At 44.6% G+C, this 18,713-nt stretch overlaps 1 protein-coding gene across 19 annotated transcripts in view; it reads right to left on the bottom strand.

The window, feature by feature from the left end:
- The window catches only part of SASH1 (SAM and SH3 domain containing 1), a 337,965-nt gene that overhangs the window by 11,626 nt on the left and 307,626 nt on the right, over positions 1–18,713 (bottom strand). For all 19 annotated transcript variants that reach the window (XM_023254477.2, XM_023254482.2, XM_045058618.1 and 16 more), the window contains 4 exons: positions 18,146–18,315; positions 17,170–17,379; positions 16,226–16,376; positions 8,745–8,858 (listed from right to left, as the gene is read on the bottom strand). In XM_023254477.2, the coding sequence (XP_023110245.1) occupies positions 8,745–8,858; positions 16,226–16,376; positions 17,170–17,379; positions 18,146–18,315 (645 nt within the window). The remainder of the gene's footprint in view (positions 1–8,744; positions 8,859–16,225; positions 16,377–17,169; positions 17,380–18,145; positions 18,316–18,713) is intronic.

Here is an 18,713-nt window from a genome sequence, read left to right as displayed (position 1 = left end):
TTTTAACAATACTGGTTCTTCGAATCCATGAGCTTTTTTGTTTCTGTCCTCTTCAATTTCTTTCGTTAGCGTGTTACAGTTTTTGGCGTCCAGATCTTTCACCTCCTTGGTCAAGTTTATTCCTAAGTATTTTATTATTTTTGGTTGTTATTCTTTCTGCAATTTCATTATTAGCATATAGAAATGCAACGGATTTCTGTTTATTGATTTTGTATCCTGCAACTTTACTGCATTCATTTATCAGCTCTAGGATTTGGGTGGCGCCTTTAGGGTTTTCTATATATAGTACCATGTCATCTGCAAATAATTAAAGTTTGATTCTTCCTTTCCACTTCAGATGCCTTTTATTTCTTGTCTGATGTGGCTAGGAATAGAAGTGATGAATAAAAGTGGCAAAGAATGGACATCTTTGTTTTGTTACTGATCTTAGAGGAAAAGCTGTCCATTTTTCACCATGGAGTGTGTTGTTAGCTGTGGGTTATTCGTATATGGTCTTTTGTTGAGGTATGTTCTCTCTAAATCTACTTTGTTGAGAGTTTTTGCCATGAATACTCTGTCAAATGCTTTTTTTTTTTGCATCTATTGAGATGATCATATGGTTTTTATCCTTTCTTTTGTTAACATATCACAATGATTTGCAAATACTGAACCACCCTTTTATCCCTGGAGTACATCCCACTTGATTGTGGTGAATGATTTTTTTAATGTATTGTTAGATTCAGTTTGCTAATATTGTATTAGGGATTTTTGCATCCATGTTCATCAGATATTGGCCTGTAGTTTTCTTTTTCAGTAATGTTATCATCTGGCTTTGGTATCATGGTAATGCCCTTGTAGAATGAATTTGGAAGCTTTCTTCCTCTTCTGTTCTTTGGAATAGTTTGAGAAGAACAGGTCTTAACTCTTCTTTAAATGTTTGGTAGAATTCACCTGTGAAGCCATCTGGTCCTGGGCTCTTGTTGTTGCTGCTGCTGTCTTGTTTTTTACTGATTCAGTGTCCTTGCTAGTGGCATTGTTGATGTTATAGTGGTGAGCAAAATTGCCTTCCAATTTCATTGCTAGTCAGTGGTCTGTTCAAATTTTCTTTTTCTTCCTGATATAGTCTTGGAAGGCTAGATTTCTAGGAATTTACCCATTTCTTCTAGGTTGTCCAATTTGTTGGCATATAATTTTTCGTAATATTCTCTTAGCCTTTTTATTTCTGTGGTGTCAGTTGTTATTTCTCCTTCATTTGATTTGAGTCCTTTCTCTTTTTTTGAGGAATCTGGCTAAAGGTTTATCAATTTTGTTGATTTTTTTCAAAGAACCAGCTCCTGATTTCATCTGTTCCATTTTTTTAGTCTCTATTTCATCTATTTCTGCTCTAATCTTTATTATTTCCTTCCTCTACTGGGTTTGGGCTTTTTTCTTTTCTAGCTCCTTTAGACATAAGGTTAGGTTGTTTGAGATTTTTCGTGCTTCTTGAGGTAGGCTTCTATTGCTGTAAACTCCCCTCTTAGAACAGCTTTTGCTGCGTCCCAAAGACTTTGGATCGTTGCGTTTTCATTTTCATTGGTCTCCCTGTATTTGTTGATTTTGTCTGTGATGTCTTGGCTGACCCATTCATTGTTTAATAGCATGTTATTTTACCTCCATGTATTTGTGCTCTTATCAGATTTTTTTCTTGTGGTTGATTTCTAGTTTCATACCTTTGTGGCTGGAAAAGATGCCTGTTGTCATTTCGGTCTTTTTGAATTTGTTGAGACTTGTTCTGTGGCCTAACATGTGATCTGTTCTGGAGAACATTGTGTGTGCACTTGAATTTTATATCGTTTTTAGATGGAATGTTCTGAATATATGTATTAGGTTCATCTGATCCAATGTGTCATTCAAAGTCTGTTTCCTTGCTGATTTTCAACTGGATGACCTGTCCATTGATGTGAGTGTTCAGGTTCCCTACTATTACTGTATTACTGCCAATTTCTTCCTTTATATTTGTTAATATTGCTTTATACATTTAGGTGCTTTCATGTTGGGTGCATAAATATTTACAATTGTTGTATCCTCTTACTGAATTGTTCCCTTTATCATTATGTAGTGTTCTTCATTGTCTTGTTACACTGGTTGTTCTAAAGTATATTTGGTCCAATATTAATACTGCTACCCCAGTTTTCTTTTCACTTCCATTTGTATGGTAAATGTTTTTCCGCCCCTTCACTTTCACTCTGTGTGGGTCTTTAGGCCTGAAGTGAGTCTCCTGTAGGCAGCATCTAACAGATTTGGAGCATTTAGTCCGTTAACATTCAAAGTAATAATTGATAAGTATGTACTTATTGACATTTTACTGTTTTTACAGTTGTTTTAGTTCTTCTCTGTGTTTCCTTTCTTGGCTTGCTGTCTTCTTTTGTGGTTTGATAGCTTTCTCTAGTGATATGCCTGGATTCCTTTCTCTTTATTTTTACATATCTATTACAGGTCTTTGATTTGTGGTTACCATTAGTTTGATAAATAACTTCCCATGCATATAGCAGTCTATATTAAGTTGATGGTCCCTTAAGTTTGAAACCATTCTAAAGGCACTAAATTTTTACTCCCCCTGCCTACCACACTCTCATATTTTATGTATGATGTCATACTTTACTGCTTATTTTGTGAATCCCTTAACTGATTTTTTATAGATATAACTGATCTTACTACCTCCTTACTGGTATTTTAGTGATTGAACTTTTATGTTTGTATTTACCTGTGAAATTTTTTCCTTTCATGATTTTCGTACTCTTGATTATGGTGTTTCATTTCCACTCAAAAAATTCTCTTCAATGTTTTTTTGTAAGGCTAGTTTAATGGCGATGAATTCCTTTAACCTTTATCTGGGAAACTATCTCTCCTTCTCTTCTGAATAATAGCCTTGCTGGGTAGAGTATTCTTGGTTGCAGGTTTTTTGTTTTGTTTTGTTTTTCTTTCAGCACTTTGAGTATATCATGCCACTTCCTTCTAGCCTGCAATGTTTGTGCTGAAATATCAGCTGATACACACCCTTATGGGGATTTGCTTGTATGTAACTGTTCTCTCTTGCTGCTTTAAAAATTCTCTGTCACCACTTTTTGCCAATTACTCTGTCTTGGTGTGGACCTCCTTGGACTGATTTTACTGGGGGCTTTTTCTGCCTCCTGGATGTGGATGTCTGTGTCCTTGTCCAGAGTAGGGAAGTTTTCAGCTATTCTACTTGATTATGTCACTGAGTTCCCTTAACCTGTTCTCATTTTTTCTTTCTGATGTTCAGCCTGGTTGCTTTCCTATCCTCTGTCTTCCAGCTCACTGATCCATTCTTCTGCCTTCTCTAATCTGATTTCCTCCAGTGTATTTTTAATTTCAATTATTGAGTTCGTCTCCGATTAGTTCTTTTTTATATTATCTTTGCTGAAGGTCTCCCTGAGATCCTCCACTCTTCTCAAATTTAGTATGTATCTTTTTAACCATTACTTTGAATTCTCCATCAGGCATATTGCTTATCTGTTTCATTTGGCTCCTTGGCTGTGGTTTTGTCCTGCTCTTTCACTTGGGACATACTCTTCTGTCTCACTTTGTCTAACTCTGCATTTGTTTCTAAATATTAGGAAAGTCATTTATTTACATCTCCTGATTTTGAAAGTAGTGGCCTTACGAAGAAGAGGTACTGTGGTACTCTGTAGCCCAATGTCCCCTGCTTATCACAACCAGGAGCTTCAGGGGTGTCTCCTGTGTGTGCTGCGTGTGCCCTACTGTTGTACTGGGCTTCATTTATCTTCAGTTGGTCCACTTTGCCTGTTGTGGGCTGGGTTTGGTCCCTGTGCTAAGAGGTCTGGGTGGTCATGGGCTCACAGTTGGGTGGTGTTGGCAGTCAGACTGGATGCCTGCCCTCAGCCTATTTGCAAGGGGTGCCGTCACACTCAAGTGCAGGGTGTTGTCCCGAGAAGCTTTTGTTGGTGGGCGGGGCTGGAGTCAGGCCAGATGCCAGGGCTGCAGGTGCCCTGACCGGCAGAGCACTCACTCCGCACTGCCAGTGACAAAGTTTGGCTGCCAGGGCGTGTGGTTATCTTCCCCTCTCTATAGGGTGGGAGTCACTTTGAAGAGGCAGCAATCCCTGCCAGGGCTGCTTATAGGATGCGACCTGGCAAGAGCTGCTTTGGAAGGAGTCGTGCCAGCTGAGGTGGTGTGAACGGGGCGAGGACATGGGGGCAGGGTGCATGGTGTTAGCAAGGGAGGTGGAGAGTGTCCCCCCTGTTTCCTGCAGGTGGTCCAGGGATCTACATGGTGGGGATGGGGGCAATAGCACCAATTCTTGGAGAAGTCTCCTAAAGACCCCTGCCTCTCCAGTACCCATTCTGAGATTAGTAAATAAATCTCCTGCACATATACGCCAGGTGCTTTTCAAACTGCTGCTTCTCTGCCATATCTTGGCAGGGCTGCTTGTTGTGCTGGCTCTTTAAGGGGACTATTTCGTATCATCTTCGGCTCTCCTGGAGCTGAGCCACTGATTTTTAAAGTACCTGGAATTGGGGCGACTGGGTGGCTCAGTCGGTTGAGCGTCGGACTTTGGCTCAGGTCATGGTCTCGCAGTCAGTGAGTTCAAGCCCCGTGTCGGGCTCTGTGCCATCAGCTCAGAGCCTGCTTTCGATTCTGTTGTCTCCCTCTTTCTCTGCCCCTCCCCCACTCACTGTCTCTTAAAAATAAGTATTAAAAAAAAAAAGTGCCTGGAGTTAAGCCCAGCTGGTTATTAAAAACTCAAAGTTAAGCCCTGTTGTTTTTCAAAGCCAGATGGTGGAGACTCCTCTTCCCGCTGCGGATTCCCCATGTCTAGGGTGCCTGGTGTGCCGTCTGTTCTCCCTTCTCCAGTGCTTGTGTCTCTCCTGTTTGTGGTCAGTCTCACCAGGAGTTCAGTTCCAACCACATCTTCACCCCTCCTACCTTTTTGATATGTCCTTCTCTCTGCAACGGACTGGGAGGTCTGTTTTGCCAAATCTTTGGGTTGTTTTCTGGGGCGGATGCACAGATGTGGCTGTTACCTAGCTGTGTCCATGGGACAAGGTGAGCTCGGGCTCCTCCGACTCTGCCGCCTTCCCAGGAAGTCTGCCAGGTGGGTTTTCAGTCCAGGGGTTTAGGGAGAACCATTATCTTCCCACACTGATAAAACACTTTGGCAGAGTTCATGGGTCAGATTTTGAGGTCTCCAAAATGATCATTAGAAATGGGATTAGGGGGAGGTGACCTGTGCGCCTAGGGGCACACTTGGAGGTGACTGCTCTCGGGGTCAGGCAGGTGCAGCCGAGTACCTGAGAGTTTGAGTACCTCCTTGAAGTCTGCACCCTGCCTGCTTGCTCCCCCCACTCGTCCTGGTTTTGGAGCCCATAGTGGCTCTCAGACTGTTTTTTAAACTATAATCTACAGTAAGAAACACGCTTCACGTTCATCCAGTGCACACAGACACATGCACACGCAGAGACATACACGCTGAACCAAGATTACAAGTAACAATATCAATCTTACCTTTGGAATGCACCCTGGTATTTTCTATTCTGTTTTACAAAACTGCTGTTTACGACCCTCTACACCGATTTTCCACCCCACTAATGAATTGCAACCTGCAGTTTAAAAAGCTTTGCTTCAGTAGGTGCTCAATATTTTAAAATGTGGGCTACTTGATGGGATTCCAGTGGCAGCTAAAACCTATCAACCCTGGGCATTTTTCACAACGGGGTTCATGTGTTCAACAGAAATTTAGGGCATCCTTTACTACTGTCTCTAATCCTGCTGGAATAGGAGTTTGGGGGCCACAACAGGAAATCAAGAGCCACCCATTGTAAAATGGAGGGCACCTGACCCCATTCCACTTATGACTCCTGTGAGAGACAAGTAAGCTTTCTGAAATTTCCTACTGATTGCTTCTCTGTTAGGACAGGGAGGAAACAAACAAGACATGTGGCCTTCAGATCACCGTCTCCCTCGGTAATTGCTCTGCACTCTGGCCATGCAGTGGAGGCGTTTATGATGCCGCTGCTTTTGTGACCCTTCTGGATGGTCTACCTGGTAAACTGTTTTCCTTCAGGACCTAATAGCTCCCCATGCTCAAATGCTGGTTTTTACTGCAAAAAGAAAAGGGCGTAGGAGACACACAATTTAGGGTTTACAGCTGTAGGTATTTTGGATGCAATTTATTTGCCTCGCACGACAGTCAGGAGGAGGGGACGGTAGAGACGAAGAGGTGACTGCTAACAGAATCACCCTTTCTCAGAAAATCGGACTTTTGAAATCGGGAATTTTCAATACAGGAGTATCCTTTTTAATGCAGCTTCATCCATAAAAGATGGATGCTGAAGTGTGGAGGGGGCTCGGACACAGTGAGACCCGCAGACCTCCATGGACCAGTGCTTATGCATTTATCTCTGCACTCAATGAAAATATTTTCTTCGTGAGAACTAGAACAGAATGGTGCAGCTTGGTTTAAGATTTGGAAAAAAAAAAAAAGGGGGTGGGGGAGGTGAATAGTGGACAAGCAGGAAAGATAGAAAAAGAAGCCACCTCTATTTTGAAAACATCGTTTTGGTTTGAGTTGTGGACTTCTGCCAATTTTACACCTTGGTCACATACTGTTGTGCTGCTTTTCAAAGCGAAATTTATGGCCAATCTTGTTGTTCCAAAACCTATCTACCGAACATCATCTATGAGCATATAATTATGACGGATACATTATAAGTAAACCACGGATTCAAACTGAGTTTGTCATTTGCGGTGGATATGGCACTCAGTACTCCAATGAAGTGAAGGAAACAAACATATTCTCTAGTAGCTTCCAGTAAGTAGACCACGGGTGGGCCTGGCCCAAGGACGTGAAGTTGGGAGACAGAACACTGAGCCCTAGTCCTGCTCTCTGAGAGAGAAGGAAGCACCATATTAGATGTGGGCAGCTGGGTGATATCTAGCTGGCCTGAAGTTTTGAGATTTTTTTTTAATGTAAACAAAAATGTAACATTTTAAGATTTAATTCTGCATCCTGTATTTAGAGATCTAGCTTCCACAGAAATGAAGCAAAGACTGTTGGGATAAAGTCAGTCTTTTCACTTTTAGTATGAATTGAGATGTTTTCGTACTGTGATCTTTGATAAACCCCTGCCAGAATCTAGCTTTTCATCAAAGGAGTGACCACACCCGTGACCCACAAGTTGGCCCGCTTCACTGGGCAGATTCCAGATCCTGAGGGCCACCCCTGCTCAGGCTGTCTAGATAAGAAAAACTGAGGGGAGCGAAAACAACAATGCTGAAGGAACCCAACGCTCACGCCTTGGCTTTGCATCCTGGTCCCGCAAGGGCTCCTCAACATCCTTACACTGAAATAAGGGACAGATACGTGACCATCCCAAACACTGGGATATTACCGCTCCTCAGAATAAATAAGCCAAAAGAAAAGCATAAAGAAGTTTCCCACCATGAGTGTTGCCTTTCTCCTGGTTTGAAAATGGGGGCATCTATTTTAATCCAATCCACTGTTTTTGAAGGTAGTTATTATAACAAATGCAAACTAAATCCTTTCTGGCTTAAAGTTCAATGAAGCCCAGATACCACGGGCTGATGTATAATGACCGTAATGGAGTATGGGCTTAAAAATGCTTATAGGATTGGAAAATTAGGTCTAAAATACTGCCTACCATCGACAGACCCTCGTAATAGCCAGAGTGGTACCAGGTGAGAAAAGAACAAGGACTTCAGCTATCATTTAATCTCTCCAAGCTTTAAAGTCTTCATCTATAAACTACGCATTGCAGGGGCGCCTGGGTGGATCAGTCGGTTAAACGTCCGACTTCAGCTCATGATCTCAAGTTCGTGAGTTCAAGCCCCACATTAGGCTCTGCGCTGACCGCTCAGAGCCTGCTTCAGATTCTAGGTCTCCATCTCTCTCTGCCCCCACCCCTTGCTTGTGCTTTCTCTCAAAAATAAACATTAAAAAAATAATAAAATGGGCAGTCCCGGGTTTGAGTGATGATTAGTAACTGCAAACCTAAGGACTCAGCCCACTACCAAGTTCATAGTCTGTGTTTCATAAACGCTAGGTATTAATCAAAGAGAAACTCATTTACTAGTTCAGGGTTGAGGGGGCTCAGATGCATGAAGTCAAGTCTTTGGCTAAAAAATGCTGTAACCCCCAGAACTCCTCACCCCAAACTGCATGGCTCTTTCCCGATCCACACCGGGGCTGAGGCACTAAGAGCTTCAGGGCCATGGGAAGTTGAGGATCCTTTCTCTGACACACAAGTGTCTTCAACTCTCCACTTATGTGCTAAGTGGGATGGAAGAAGGAGACCACTATACTCCTTTCTCGAGAACATCAGTTGCCTGGTCTCGAGGGAGAGGTTCAGTCTTTTTAAGTGCCAGTATCCCCCAAAGTATGGCTCAGGCTGCAGAGGAAAGGTAGTCCTATGCCGAAGCATAGCTGTCCAGAAATGATCCAAAGGGCTGGCATATTAAGATATTAAGGTGCACTAGGGGCGCCTGGGTGGCTCAGTCGGTGGGGCATCCGACTTCAGCTCAGGTCATGATCTCACAGTCTGTGAGTTCGAGCCCTGCGTCGGGCTCTGTGCTGACAGCTCAGAGCCTGCTTCAGATTCTGTGCCTCCCTCTCTCTCTGCCCCTCCCCTGCTCATGCTCTGTCTCTATCTCAAAAATCTAAAAACATTAAAAAAATTTTTTTAAAGATATTAAGGTGCACTCATAGTTATCCGTGTGGACATTACCATTTTCCAGGTTCTCGCTGCTCTCGTAGCACCCGGAGTCTCGTGGAGAGCATCCACTCAGGCCCTGGCTGTCGACAAGCAGCTTCTCCTGGGATCCCGACTGGTCGCTGTTACCTACGGAAGGTAAACACACAGCACGGAATCAGAGGGGAGTGAAAATCAAAGTCACCCAAATCCCGATTTTTATCCTGTTATCAGTGCACGTTTTGAAGCCTCGGACTTTTGGAAGAGCGCTAATTATTTTAAAGTGAATGAAATAAAATGAACGGACGAGATCAGAACAATTTTCTGTAAAGGTAACATCAAAATAAATTCAGAGGGACAGCCTCTAGTTGCAGTTCGTCAATTTCTGTTAAGTTACCCAGAGGAGGACTCTGGCCTCAGGCCTGTCAGGAAGGGAGAAATTCAAAGCTTTGTGTCTGCTGTGAGGGAAGGACAATCAGTGTCCTTTCTGAGCGAGGGGACCCCAGAGGGGAAGCTTAGGGTGCGTATGCCCCTTTCACAAGCAGGTTATTAGAGATTTCTCTGACAAGCGTCTGGCCTAAGACGTGTCTTCCAAATTAAGTGGTAAATGAAATACTGACTTTAGGAGCATTCTTAGGTCTTGGTGACAAGCTCTCGTTCTCGGATTCTCTCAACAGGAGTAAGGCTGGCAACTGGGGACATTAACCCCTAACCTGATGGGGGGCACAGGTTAAATCCTTTTGTTTGCTTGTTTGGAATGTGTTAGAGGGTTTGCTTTCCTTTCTGCCTTCTCCTTTTGTTTTGAGTCAGCGTTTCTGTTCCCTGTACACAAAGGTAAGACGGGGGAAAGCTTGGAAATCCTCTAACCAGGACGCTGAGTAATGGACACTCTTCAGCTGGGCAGGTGGAAACTGAATGTCCCCATTTTAAAGAAGCCTTCTAGAGAAGTACCTGATGTTTCTGTCAAGGGAATGTCTAAAAGCCAATCACAGGGGAAATAAGGAGGGCCCTTATCACCAGCCATGTCACATACGCATTCTGTAAAATGGGGCACAGAAGGCCTTACGTGGGAGTGAGGTTACATGACGAACACCTTTGTAATATTGTGCAGAGGGGGTACTTGGTCCCATAAAACAGAAACCAAGAACAACTTTTTCTACCTAAAACAAGTAAGCTCATGATAAATGGTCTTGATTTCTTTGCCTTTCTCTTCACGGCCCCTCCCCTACCACATAAAAACAAAACAGAAATCCGATGGCTTTTCTCAGGTCATTAAGAAATAAATCGCAGGAAGGCAGACAACTGCATTCCACAACGTACAGCTGTTCTCACCACTTCCTGTTTGCATTTTTCATATGGAAAGCGTGTTATGACACTAATCCTGGCAGAGGAAGCTGGTAAGGTAAAACTCCAGATTAAGAGGTGCTATTTCTGGGGAGTGCCTGGGGGGCTCAGCATCCGACTTCGGCTCAGGTCATGATGTCACAGTTTGTGGGTTCGAGCCCCAGGTTGGGCTCTGTGCTGAGAGCTCAGAGCCTGCTTCAGATTCTGTGTCTCCCTCTCTCTCTGACCCTCCCCCTCTCGTGTTCTGTCTCTCTCTGCCAAAAACAAACATTAAAAATAAAATACCTAGGAATAAATCTAACCAAAGAGGTGAAAATTGTATAAACTGAAAACTATAGAAAGCTTATGAAAGAAACTGAAGAAGACACAAAAAAAATGGAAAAAGATTCCATGCTCCTGGATAGGAAAAACAAATACTGTCAAAATGTCAGTACTACCCAAAGCAATCTACATATTCAATGCAATCTATCAAAATAACACTAGCATCCTTCACAGAGCTAGAACAAACCATTCTAAAGTTTGTATGGAACCAGAAAAGACCCCAAATAGCCAAAGCAATCCTGAAAAAGAAAACCAAAGATGGAGGCATCACAATCCCAGACTTCAAGCTGTATTACAAAGCTGTAATCATCAAGACGGTATGGTACGGGCACAAAAACAGACACTCAGATCAATGGAACAGAATAGAGAACCCAAAAATGGGCCCACAGACGTATGGCCAACTAATCTTTGACAAAGCAGGAAAGAATAGCCAATGGAATAAAGTCAGTCTCTTCAACAAGTGGTGCTGGGTAAACTGGACGGCGACATGCAAAAAATAAACTCAAAATGGATGAAAGACCTCAATGTAAGACAGGAAGCCATCAAAATCCTCGAGGAGAAAGCAGGCAAAAACCTGTTTGACCTTGGCTGCAGCAACTTCTTACTCAACACGTCTCCAGAGGCAAGGGAAACAAAAGCAAAAATGAACTACTGGGACCTCATGAAAATAAAAAGCTTCTGCACCGTGAAGGAAACAATCGGCCAAACTAAAAGGCAACCGACAGAATGGGAGAAGATATTTGCAAACGACATATCAGATAAAGGGTTAATATACAAAATCTATAAAGAACTTTTCAAACTCAACACCCAAAAACCAAACAATCCAGTGAAGAAATGAGCAAAAGACATGAATAGACACTTCTTCAAAAAAGACATCCAGATGGCTAACAGATGCATGAAAAGATGCTCCACATCACTCATCATCAGGGAAATACAAATCAAAACCACAATGAGATACAACCTGACACCTGTCAGAATGGCGAACATTAACAACTCAGGCAAGAAGAGATGTTGGTGAGTAATGCGGAGAAAGGGGAACTCTTTTGCACTGCTGATGGGAAGGCAAACTGGGGCAGCCACTCTGGAAAACAGGATGGAGGTTCCTTAAAAAACTAAGAATAGAACTACCCTACGACCCAGCAATTGCACTACTAGGCATTTGTCCACGGGATACAGGTGTGCTGTTTCGAAGGGACACATGCACCCCAATGTTTATAGCAGCACTATCGACAATAGCCAAAGTATGGAAAGAGCCCAAATGTCCATCAATGGATGAATGGATAAAGAGGATGTGGTGTATATACATATATACATATGTATATACATATACGTGTATATATAAAAACGGAGTATTACTCGGCAATCAAAAAGAATGAAATCTTGCTATCTGCAACTATGTGGATGGAACTAGAGGGTATTATGCTAAGTGAAATTAGAGAAAGACAAATGTCATATGATTTCACTCACATGAGGACTTTAAGACAGAACAGATGAACACAAGGAAAGGGAAGCAAAAATAATATAAAAACGGAGGGGGACAAAACATAAGAGACTCTTAAATACAGAGAACAGAGGGTTACTGGAGGGTTATGGGAGGGGGGGATGGACTAAATGGGTAAAGGGCATTAAGGAATCTACTCCTAAAATCATTGGTGCACTATATGCTAACTTGGATGTAAAGTGAAAACATAAAATTAAATTAAAAAAAAATCAAAAAATTTAAGTGCTATTTTTTAAACTAATGAAAAATTAACTGGAAACACAATAGCCGAACGTTTACCTTCCCCCACACACAAAGAACATTCTGGAGTGATGTCCTCATTATGTGGAAGAGTCTGTGGATTTGAAGCAGCCTTTGTCCTAGTCTAGCATGTTATTTAGGAAAATGATATGTATAAAATGAAGGCTTTGAGCTATTAAGTTACAACCCAGGAAGAGGAATCAGTGTAGTCTGTCCTTGGCAAGGCAGTTCAGTGTATCACTCCAGCCAAAACAGACTCTGAAGTGCTGACCAAGGGGCATAAAAGAGAACACCTGTCCCTGCCCCTGCATGAAAATGCAGACTGTGTCTGCATCTTCAGGGATGCCGGCCTTCACCGGACACCGTCAGGTACCTGAATGCACGGGGAGTGAAGGGATCCCTCACATTGCCTCACAAAACCAGATCAGCTGATACGGTCATGGGGCATATGTCAAGGGGCTGTGGTCCATTTTTTTTATTAAAGGTCCAGTCAGCAGCTACTTAGCAGGAACCCAACTATTAAGCTTGGCAAAATTCCCTAAAACTAAAGGCCAGTATTTACCAAGTAACTTGCCCTTCTTCCAAGAGGTGGGTACGTACCTCCTAGATGTACTGCAGATTCAAGGCCATATCCCCTCCCTACACTTACTAGCATGAATGCGACAGTAGAGGACAAGAAAGGGGAGCTAGGACCATGAACAGTCTCACAGTCAAGCATAGGGGACTGGGTTTTGGGGGCTGAAACCCTGTTTGGGCCTGACCTGAACTTGGGCCTGAAGCCCTCCCCCTACTCCCACCTCAACACACACACACACACACACACACACACAGGGAGGAACAATGCGCTAAGACACTGAGATACCCAAACATCAAAAGCTGCTGGTGCACAAGCACCCATGCCATTTTCTGGAGACCAATTGCCTTGGGGAGGAAGAGGGAAGGGAGTGGCATTCTTGGAGAACACGCCTTTCAGTGAGCTTGTATTTCTTTAAAAAAGAATTGAAGCAACTACGCCAAAATGTTAACTTTAGTTGGATTTTGGGTATGTGGATTTTTTTTCTCTGTACTACTCTGCATGTTAGAAATTGCTAATTACAATTTTTTAAATTTTTTTTAACGTTTATTTTTGAGACAGAGACAGAGTGTGAGTGGGGAAGGGGCAGAGAGAGAGGGAGACACAGCATCTGAAGCAGGCTCCAGGCTCTGAGCTGTTAGCACAGAGCCCGACGCAGGGCTCAAACCCACGAACCGTGAGCTCATGACCTGAGTTGAACTTGGACGCCCAACCGAGTGAGCCACCCAGGCGCCCGCCGATTATAATTTTTATTAAAATTATTAACCAAGAGCTTTCCTTTGGCAAGCCTACGACAGTGGTTTTGGTATCAGTGTAGGGAAATGCTATCAGACCATTAGAGTCTTTTCCAAATGGAACCCTGTACAGAGGCCTGCATTCCCCACACACAGACGTGCACTGAGGAGGGCTGGTCGGTCTGCCTGCCAAGCTGTTCTGGTGATGTGCTTCCTGCTTTTGTGGGTGGCTGAGCTAGAAAAGGTGCAAGATCTGAACAGATCTCTGGATCTGTCTCGGGCACAGAAATGCAGTTTGACAGAATCTATGGTGTCCCTCTTGGTCACCAGTTACTTAGAATACTACTTAAAATTTAACTGCACTGAATGTAAAATCTTACAATCCTAGGATAAGTCTAGACCCAGACCCTTGGCACTAATCAGCACCCCGAGCCCATGAAGCCTTTGTTTTAGAACCAGTAAGAAGACGAGCTACTTTTTGCACTGGGGATAGTCTGAGCAGGGGCGCAGCACAGATTTCAAGAAGTAAAGAGCCCTCCTTAGACTTTCTGAGTATGCCTCATCATAGGTTTCCTCCTACAAAATATCCCTGGTGCAAACCTCAGGACGGTGAATCTGAGCCAGTGTGGCAGGACAGAGACTAAGAGCACATCCGGCCTGTCTTACCCTCCGTGTTTAGCTTCGGTCCTCCTAAAGGAGGAAATGTTCTGAATGTTCCAGGAAACGTAATGGACAGGGTTGATAAGCCAGCTGTTCTCAGTGGCTGAGGAAGAGCAAATGAGCTATTTTATAGAGCAGCTGTGGTCCAGGAGACTAGATGATTTAACATTAATTGATATCAGTATAGCTGGCTGGCCACACCAGGCACGGGGCCAGGAGGCTCCTCGTGCCCAACCTGGCCACAGACCCCCAGGAGACACCTCCTATACCAAAGAGACGTAGTTATGAAGTGGTATTAACTATGAAACACAACTCTCTTCAGATCTATCCCTGAAGGCAGTATGTTTATCTAGGATTCAGCCATCTATTTGATAGTATGTGGTCCTCTATATTATCAGTTAATTTAGAGGGAGGACCGATTAAGCAGAAGTGAATTTAACTGTACTGACTCACTTGCTCCCATGTCTCTTGGGCCTGATGCATTCAGTAATGTATTTCTTTCCCACCATTAACCATGGTTTGGGTTTGTCTTTTAGCTATAGCAATGCTATTAGCTAGCGAAGCAGAGCACGTGAAAGAAAATGCATTTGAATTCAATAACTAGGAAAGATACTCCCCTCGTGATGCATAATTTCAGGAATATTTTTGATGTCAGATTGAAGAATAAAGAGCAAGATAAGACTAGGTTAATGGAGCAAAGGATACAGTATATTCAAATAGACTACATAAAAGCTGGGAGCTTGCTGAATGCTGTCCATGGACTATAAAAATGAGCTATCACCTCAGCTGAGAATTTGCAATATGGAATCTCTTACATATTCATTTCAGATACTTCCTGCTTCAGTGGAAGCCAATGAATGTCATATATTCATTAACCATCCTATTCAATAAGAGAACAGTTCCGGTGTGCTTTGAGAAGCAATTAACCCTTGGCTGGGCAAGATACTCCCAGTATGTCTGTTACCTTTGTGTATCCCGACGGCATGCTGAGGCTGCACATCCCATAGTGCCTAAGTTGGCATCTATGGGGTTAAGAAGACCGCAATTCAGGGGCGCCGGGGTGGCTCAGTCTGTTAAGCATCTGACTTCAGCTCAGGTCATCATCTCACAGTTCATGGGTTCAAGCCCTGCATTGGGCTCTGCGCCGACAGTACAGAGCCTGCTTGGGAAACTCTCTCTTTCCCCCTCTCTCTGTCTCTCCCCTGCTTGCACATGCACTCTCTTTCTCTCAAAGTAATAAATAAACAAACTTCAGGGTGCCTGGGTGATTCAGTCGGTTAAGCGTCCGACTCTTGATTTCGGCTCAGGTCACGATCTCGCAGTTCGTGAGATCAGGCTCCACACGGCAGATTCTGCATGGACAGTGTGGAACCTGCTTGCGATTCTCTCTCTCTCCCTCTCTCTCTGCCCCCTCCCCTACTCGTGCTCTCTTTTCTCTCAATATAAATAAACTTTTAAAAACAAACAAATACGGGGCGCCTGGGAGGCTCAGTTGGTTAAGCATTTGACTTCGGCTCAGGTCGTGATCTCACGGTTCATGGGTTCGAGCCCCATGTGGGGCTCTGTGCTGACAGCTCAGAGCCTGGAGCCTGCTTCAGCTTCTGTCTCTCTCTCTCTGTCTCTCTGCCCGTCCCCGGCCCACCCTCTCTCTCTCGTTCTCTCAAAAATAATTAAAAAAAATTAAACTTTAAAAACATATATTTTAAAAAAGAGATTTTTATATTAAAAAAAGGAAGATAGCGTCAGGCTCTGGGCTGATGGCTCGGAGCCTGGAGCCTGCTTCCGATTCTGTGTCTCCCTCTCTCTCTGCCCCTCCCCCGTTCATGCTCTGTCTCTCTGTCCCAAAAATAAATAAACGTTGATAAAAAAAAAAAAGAAGACACTGCAATTCAATCCTCTCTTACAGCAGCCTTTTCCTCAAATGTTACCCAAAACATGCCAGGAAAGGGGCCAGCAGTAAGGTTTTCTTTGCTCCCACATAAACCAGAAGGGCTACATTGGAAATTTGTGCATTTGTGCTGCTGTTTGACATAATACAAAACTGGCCCTGGCTTTGGATCAAGTAGGGCCAACTGAATGACTCTAGGAACCTGAGCATGTGACCGATCTAACGAGGGACACTTGTGTGCCGGGAGGGACTTACTGTCATATTCCTGTAACAGCTCCACCGCCGTCAAGAGAACAGCCCTGTGTTCCGGGTCCCTGATATTTAACTCATCCAAATCTTCCTCCTCCAGGAGCTTAAAGGTGTCCAGGTCTTCATACCCATTGAACAGGAAAGTGGGCATGTGCTCCTGTGAGGGAAAGAAGCCAAGGGAGTCAGCAGGCCCTGTGATTCTGGACCCTCAAGCAGCCTCGAACCCCTAAACTCTTTCCACAGTCCGTTTCACGTAGCTGGAAGATTAGTAAGTATCGCTTGTAATCTGCTGTGTACCTCCCAGCCCTACAGCTGAGCAGGCGCACAAGGCATTTCATTAATCAGGGGTCAAGGACATGTACCTCGCAGGCTGACATGGGCCCCACTGGCTTGCATTTTCACTGTGCCCCTGCTTTAGGGCCTCTAACGCTGCAGCGTGCACAGCCCAGGAGACTTCTTTCGTTTATAGGGCTGCTGAAATCCAACTCAGAAAGCGCGATGACTTCCTCAGGAGCAAGAGGGTTGTGCAGGGAGGAGACCGAATCTACTGCTGCGGCCCCGGTTCACTAGATCCTGAGAGGGACAGTGGGAGATGGGCCGTGGGCATAAATCCTCAGTCTGAGGAGCTGAGGGAGCAGGGCACCAGGGGTTTGTGTTTACAGCCCTTCCTGGTAGTAGCTCGGACCTCACGGCTCTCTGAAAGCTGTTCTTGGGTCTAATAGCAAGTTCTGACCCAGGACTTAGGCGGTCACCCATCGCAGAGGTCAACAGCAGCATTAGAATACTGGTACCTATTTCTGTAGAATAATGGCTACTCATCATAGTAATGGGCTGCCCTTGTTGGATCACACAGATGACTCTTTCTCCTTCCCTGAATGTGCCCTTGCTTAATTTAGGAAAAGGAGAAGGCAGCAGGGAGCCAAATGTGACCAGAACAAGAAGAAACTGACTTTCAGGTTGATCCGATCAAGGAGATCCTCCACAGATTTGGGCTGGGGTGGTCTTCCTTTTCTCCTCCTCCTGGTGGGGCGCTTGGGCTTCTCTTCTTCCTCATTTAGCACATCTACATAGATGAACTTGAATGTGCCAACCTTGTTGTTCAACAGACCCATCCAGGTGCCCATGGGTGGCTTGCTGATTATGTCAATGATGTCTCCTTTCTGTGGCCCAGGGAACAAAGATCCTTCCATTAGGTACATCTCTAGGCATGAACCCTGCACCAATTAGATGTGTTAACCACACAGATGAGAAAATACAACAAAGGGCCAGACTCAGGGTTCCTTCCACAGGTCACTATACACGAGTGGGAGCTTGGCAGAGAGCCAGAGCTCTCCTGCCTCTGCTAGATTCCTTGCAGGCCTGAGGTCTCATACCCTCCTCCCCCCCTTCACCACAAGGTGAAACGTGGCTGAAGTATCTCTTGGTGCTCATGGCTGGCTGGGCACCTGGCTGGCCCTCTGGATGCCTGGCCACCATCCAGAGCTCCTACTCCCTAGAGAAAGAATTTCCCACCAATCAAATGCCAGCAGCAAGCCCTGTTGTAGAAGTGCTTCATACATTTTGTGCAGGTCCATCTGTCCTGTAAAAACCTCACTGGTTAGTCATACAGAGAAGGCAGTAAGGTTTCTTCAGCTGGAGAGAGCAAAACCGGAGGGGGGGGGGGGGGGCGGGGACAACAGGAACTCTAAAAGGAAGCCGAGGTCAGAGGTAAGGACCGGTGGAGGCGACGGTGATGACAGAGCATTAACACAAGACCCGCCTTCGTCCTAAATGCTACCTGGTTTTCGGTTTTGTTTTTCTGTACTGAGGAGACCAGTTTATCACAGCAGCCAAGACGCTGGCACCACAGTAGCCCAGCACTCAAAAGCAAGGACAACAGAACACCTCTTAAAGAAACCGTCAGTCTGAGGCCGGGCAGAGACGTACCTTGAGCTTGAGTGAGTCCGTGTCATAGGGACTCGGCGTGAAGTCGGTGTGCACCCTGGCGCGCCCGCAGAAGGGGCCCCGGTAGGGGGGTTCCTCATCATCACCGTCTTCTGACTTGACACTCTCCCTGTTGCTGGTTGAGGAATCCGTGGTACTTACGGTCTGACCACCTGCACAGGAAAGATAGGAAGAACCAGGGTAAACACAGACTTCCTGTGTAGCAAAGCTTAAAGGCATTAAAGGTCATCACACATCAGGAAATTAAGGGACAGATCAGGGAAGTCACGGGCCACAACCGTTGTGTCAGGACCACGGCAGGGCTGGGTTAGGAGTCCAGGGGATCTGAATTTTCTGATGGTTATTCCTAATCAACCGCCTAAATAGACAAGGGACTCCAGCAAGTTATCTTTATGACCCAGGAATCCAGGTGACAGACTCCCTAATGGAGGACACCACAAGCCTTCCACATTCATAACCTCTCAGGCATACTGTCCTTACCCCTTGTGACAGACAAGGAAAGTCAGAGAAGTCAAAGAACTCGCACAAGGCCAGGCGTTCTGAAAATGGT

The sequence above is a fragment of the Felis catus genome, chromosome B2, assembly GCF_018350175.1.
Source record: "Felis catus isolate Fca126 chromosome B2, F.catus_Fca126_mat1.0, whole genome shotgun sequence".
NCBI lineage: Eukaryota > Metazoa > Chordata > Mammalia > Carnivora > Felidae > Felis > Felis catus.
The sequence above is the reverse complement of the archived record's forward strand: the minus strand, read 5'-3'. Positions and strand labels throughout refer to the sequence as shown.